The sequence below is a fragment of the Numida meleagris genome, unplaced genomic scaffold (assembly GCF_002078875.1).
Source record: "Numida meleagris isolate 19003 breed g44 Domestic line unplaced genomic scaffold, NumMel1.0 unplaced_Scaffold180, whole genome shotgun sequence".
Lineage (NCBI taxonomy): Eukaryota > Metazoa > Chordata > Aves > Galliformes > Numididae > Numida > Numida meleagris.
This window is the reverse complement of record NW_018363597.1, coordinates 387,092-392,440: the sequence shown is the minus strand read 5'-3', so window position 1 is coordinate 392,440 and position 5,349 is coordinate 387,092. Positions and strand designations below refer to the sequence as shown.

The 5,349-nt window shown below is 65.1% G+C and overlaps 2 protein-coding genes across 2 annotated transcripts in view; one reads left to right on the top strand and one right to left on the bottom strand.

The window, feature by feature from the left end:
• KCNH2 (potassium voltage-gated channel subfamily H member 2) overlaps positions 1-5,349 on the bottom strand; it is a gene marked incomplete in the record, with an annotated part of 51,920 nt that overhangs the window by 24,788 nt on the left and 21,783 nt on the right.
• NOS3 (nitric oxide synthase 3) lies at positions 2,373-5,230 on the top strand. Its single transcript, XM_021382182.1, has 3 exons — positions 2,373-3,365; positions 4,475-4,577; positions 4,662-5,230. Exons 1-3 carry the CDS (start codon positions 2,791-2,793, stop codon positions 4,812-4,814), a joined length of 831 nt encoding a protein of 276 aa, XP_021237857.1. The 5' UTR covers positions 2,373-2,790; the 3' UTR covers positions 4,815-5,230.

The following is a 5,349-nucleotide window of genomic DNA, read 5'->3' as shown; positions in this document are numbered from 1 at the left end:
GATGGGATGGGTTGGTGTCAGGACAATGACTGCAATGGGGCGGTGACATGCTCCTTCCCACAGAGCTTCTCCAAGGCACTGATGGAGATGTCCTCCCCCTACACCAATGCCGCGCATGCTGAGCCTCCCAAGTGAGCACCGGGTCCTTGGGGAACCCACAGCCCCACAGAGTGGGGTCAGACTCGGGGGCCCCTGCTCACACCGCCCACCCACAGGAGCTACAAGCTGCGGTTCAACAGCGTCTCACAGTCAGACCAGCTTGTGGCCGCCTGGAAGAGGAAGAGGAGGCAGCTGAGCAACACGGACAGCGCAGGGACACTGGGGGCTCTGCGGTGCGGGGGGTGGAATGAGTGGCATGGGGATGGACAGAGACGTGGGAATGGCACAGGGAGTGAGGTGGGGATGGGGATGGGATGGAGATTGGATGGGGATGGGATGGGATGGGAACAGGGATGGAGACAGGGAAGAGGATAAGGATGCGAAGGAGACGGGAATAAGCTGGGGCTGGGAATGATAAGCAGCTGAGGATGGGGATGGGATGGGGACACGGACAGGGACGGGGTCCTTTGCCCACCCTGGGGTACTGACAGCAGCCATGGGCCCCCCAGGCCACAGGGCAGAGGGCCAGAGCTGGGGGCTCACTGCTCATTGCCCCTGGTCACACAGATTCTCTGTCTTCGGGCTGGGGTCGCGGGCGTACCCCCACTTCTGCGCCTTTGCACACGCGGTGGACACGCGGCTGGAGGAGCTGGGGGGGGAGCGCATCCTGCCCATGGGGGAGGGCGACGAGCTGTGTGCGCAGGAGGAATCCTTCCGCACCTGGGCCAGGCTGGTCTTCCAGGTGAGTGGGCACCCACGGGGCGCAGGTCCTGGGGCCGGACCCCTGCCCACCACTGTCCACACCGCATCCCCAGGCTGCCTGCGAGACCTTCTGTGTGGGGGACGGAGTGCAGGCGTCCGAGGAGATCTTCGTGGCACAGCAGGGCTGGAAGCGCCAGAAGCATCGCCTGGCCGTGCAGCCCGAGGGCACCGACCTGCTCACTGGTACCCAGTGCTCGCGGCCCCCTGGGACCCCTCCCCACACAAGTATCAGGACCCCCAGACAACACGGGACACTCACCGCAAGCAATCTTCCCAGTCTGGGAACCCCAGCCCTAGGGCCCCCCATCCCAGCTCACCTCGCAGCTCCCATGACCCCCTCCAGCTCCCCAAGCCCCCTGACCCTAGGACGACTCCAAGCCCCCCACCACGCTGCCCTCCCACAGGGCTGGCCCACGTGCACAAGCGGAAGGTGTTCCCATGCACGGTGATCTCGGTGGAGAACCTGCAGAGCGAGGCGTCCAGGTGAGCCCCCACCATGCCCTCACTATGCCATGCGGCTGTGTGCCCTGACAGCAGTGGGCAGGGTGGGGTGGGGATGGGGATGGGGATGGGATGGGGATGGGATGGGATGGGATGGGATGGGATGGGATGNCCCCAAAACCCAACCCCAAATCCAACCCCAAAATCCAACCCCAATCCAACCCCAACTCCCACCCCAACTCCCACCCCAAATCCAACCCCAATCCAACCCCAAATCCAACCCCAATCCAACCCCAAAATCCACCCCCAAAACCCAATCTCAAACCAACCCCAAAACCCAACCCCAAATCCAACCCCAAATCCAACCCAAACTCCCACCCCAATCCAACCCCAAAATCCAGCCCCAAAACCCAACCTCAAACCAACCCCAAATCCAACCCCAAAATCCAGCCCCAAAACCCAACCCCAACTCCAACCCCAATCCAACCCCAATCCAACCCCAAATCCAACCCCAATCCAACCCACGTCCAACCCCAATCCAGCCCCAACCCAACCCCAAATCCAGCCCCAACTCCAAACCCAACTCCAACCTCAAATCCAACCCCAACCCTAAACCCCAAATCCAAACCCAAATCCAATCCCAATCGAACCCCAAATCCAACTCCAAATCCAACTCCAACTCCAACCCCAACTCCAACCCCAACCCAACCCCAATCCAACCCCAAATCCAACCCAGAATCCAACCCTTAACCCCACCCCAATCCAACCCCAAATCCAGCCCTAAACCCCACCCCAATGGAACCCCAAATACAACCCCAAATCCCAACCCCTACCCAACCCCAAATCCAACCCCAAATCCAACCCTATACCTCACCCCAACCCAACCCCAATCCAACCCCAATCCAACCCCAATCCAACCCCAACTCCAACCCAACTCCACCCTAACTCCAACCCCAACTTCCATCCCAAATCCAACTCCAAATCCAACCCCAAATCCAAACCTACACCCCACCCCAATCCAACCCCAACCCAACTCCAAATCCAACCCCAATCCAATCCCAACCCCCCAGCCCTATACCCAACCCAATCCAACTCCAGCCCATCCCAACACCAACCCTAACCCTGACCCCAGCCCCAACCCTAAACACAGCCCGGAACCCGATCCCAACCTCAACCCCAATCTCAACCCTTACCTCAGTGCCAACCCCAACCCCGACCCTAAACCGAACCCAACACCAGCCCCAACCTCAACCCTGACCCAAAACCCAACCCAACGCTAACCCCAACCTCAACCCCAACCCTAAACCAAATCCTCATCCCAACCTTAACTCCAACCCCAACCCAACCTCAACCTTAACCCCGGCCCCAACCCCAACCCTGACCTTAACTCCAACCCCAGTTTCCACCACAACACCAACCGTCGCCCCAACCCTGACCCCAAACCCAACTCTGACCCCAAACCCAACCTTAACCCCAGTCCCGACCCTGATGCCGTCCTTGACTCTGACCCAATCCCAATCCCAGCCCAACTCCAACTCCAAATCCAACACAACCCCTACCCTGACCCCAGCCCTGACCGTGACCCTGATCTCAACTCCGACCCCAAACCCCAAACCCAACCCGACCCCAAACCCAGCCCCGACTTCACCCCTTCCCCACGTCGGGTCGCCGCTCGGTGCCCCGCAGGCGGCGGGGGGGCCCCGGGATCCGCCTGGTGGCGTCAATGGCAGGAACTGGGTGGGAGCCGCCCGGGGGGGCCCTCCGGATGTCCGCCCACCGGGGGGCACCGGGACCACCGCCCGCAGCGGCACCGGGCCCCGCGGCGGCCGCGCTCGGGAGGCTCCGTCCCCGCACGCCAAGGTCCCGCGCCCTCAGCGCTCGGTCCTGTGTGGAGCGGGCGGAGGTCCCGGCTCCCCCCACGGCGGCTCCAGAGGAAGCGGCCGCTCCCGCAGCGCCATGGGGAACCTGCCCGCTGTGCTGCCCGGCGCCGCGCGCTCATGCGGGCTCTGCTCCCGGCAGCTCAGCCCCGCGCCCGAGGAGGGCTCCGGCCCCGACAAGGGAAGGTGGGTGCCACACGGGGGGGGGTCGGCGGGGACAGGGCTCCGGGTGGAGGGCGAGCTGAGGGGACGCCCGTGGGTGGAGGGTCACCCCCGGAGTCCACCGGGACGTGGCCCCTGTGGACACCGGGACCCTCGGATCCCTGACCCGGAGGAGACCCACGCGCACCGAGATGCGTCCACATGGAGCCCCATCCTGTCCCACCAAACCCCATCCCACCAAATCCCGTCCCCGTGGAGCCGTGTCCCCGCAGAGCCACGTCCCCACCAAACCCTGTCCCCACCACAGACATGTCCCCACTGGAGACCAGGCCCCACGGATCCCTGTCCCCATAGAGCCACGTCCCAACCAAAGCCATGTGCACACTGCAGATGTGCCCCCAACAGAGCCCCGTCCCCATGGATCCCTGTCCCCACAGATCCCCACCCCACCGGAGCCATGCCTGCAGTGGGGTGCAGTGTTGGCTTGGTGGGGGCAGGATGTGGGGCACTGCCACAGATTCCCTGCCCAGAGTGGGGGCCTGTTCCCCTTCCCTATTACACCCATCCTTACTGCCCTCTGCCCTATAGCCCCCACCCTATAGCCCCCCCACGCCGGGATGGTGTCCCAGCCCCACAGTGAGCACAGTGGTGCCCCCCCCACCCCACTGCGGCCTGCTGGACCCCGCCAGGATCCATTGGGGTGGACGGAATGTGTGGGGCTGAGCTGGGATGGGGTACAGCCACATTGCGGGGAGGGGGCAGCGTGGGCTGAGGGGCCGGGGGCAGGATGGGTTAACCCCTTCAGGCGGGGGGGGCCGCTCTGACTCACACTATTGTTCACGCTCGCACGCATGCATGAAGACGAGGCACGCCCCGAGCCTGCGCCAGGCCCCCACCCTTCTCTATGGGGGCTGGCCCCCCCCAACAGCACTGAGAGCAGAGGGGCACAGAGGGAAGAGACCCCCACTGCCCCCCAGCGCTGCCCCCAGCAGCGCCCCATTGCCCCCAGCCCGCCCGCTGCCCCCATGGGGACGCATCCCCATCCCGGGATCCGGGGCTGGACCCCCCCAGGAGCCACAGTCCCGTGGTGGGGGGGTCCCCCAGGACCCAGCTCAGGGCTCTCCGCCCCCCAGCCCCGTGCCCCCCCGGCACGCAGAGCCCACGCGTTTCGCCCGCCTGAAGAACTGGGAGACGGGGAGCATCGCCTACGACACGCTGTGCGCCCAGGCCGAGCAGGTGGGGCTGGGGGGTGGCTGTGGGGTACCCCACAGGACCGGGTGCTGGGTGCCCCACGGATGCCAGCCCCACGGATGCCCACAGGAGCTGCCGTGCTCGGCGCGGCGCTGCCTGGGCTCCCTGGTGCTGCCCAAGCAGCTGCCCGTGCCCGGCACCGAGGGCGGCCGCAGCGGCCCCGAGCTGCTGGCGCTGGCACGGGACTTCATCGACCAGTACTATGCGTCCATCCGGAGGTGAGTGCCGCCCTCCTGCCCCACTGCGCCCCATAGCACTGCCCCATGGCACTGCCCCCCGCCCCGCATCCCATAGCCCTGACCCTGTCACTGCCCAACGGCATCACACGGTGCTACCCCCATCCCTGACCCCAGACACCCCAAATCCCCCCACCCCATGGTGCCCCACAGCGCTGTCCTCTAGGGCACCCCATAGCCCTGTCCCCATTCTCCCCCAAAGCACCCCATAGCCCCATCTCTCTCCCTGCACAGAAGCATCACGCTGTGCTGTCCCGTTCTATCCCACGGCACCCCAAATCCTCATCCTCATCCCTGCCCACAGCGCTGCCCCCATCCCTGCCCTGTGACAACCCAAATCCTCATCCCCATTCTTGCTCCTTTGTGCCCTAAATCCTCATCCCCATCCCTGCCCCACAGCATCCCCCAGCGCTGCCCTCATCCCCCCCCACAGCGCCCAACCCCTCACCTCTCCCACTGCCCCCCATCCGTACCCCAACGACCCCCAGCGCCCTCCCTGCCCCACAGCCCTCCACTCCCAG

What these genes read in the sequence shown, in the direction of transcription:
- NOS3 (XM_021382182.1), top strand. Translation starts at nt 2,791, where the DNA reads ATGCCGTCCTTGACTCTGACCCAATCCCAATCCCAGCCCAACTCCAAC. An exon ending in TCCGGCCCCGACAAGGGAAG is followed by an intron (nt 3,366 to 4,474) that starts GTGGGTGCCACA and finishes TCCGCCCCCCAG; the next exon opens with CCCCGTGCCCCCCCGGCACG. An exon ending in TGTGCGCCCAGGCCGAGCAG is followed by an intron (nt 4,578 to 4,661) that starts GTGGGGCTGGGG and finishes GGATGCCCACAG; the next exon opens with GAGCTGCCGTGCTCGGCGCG.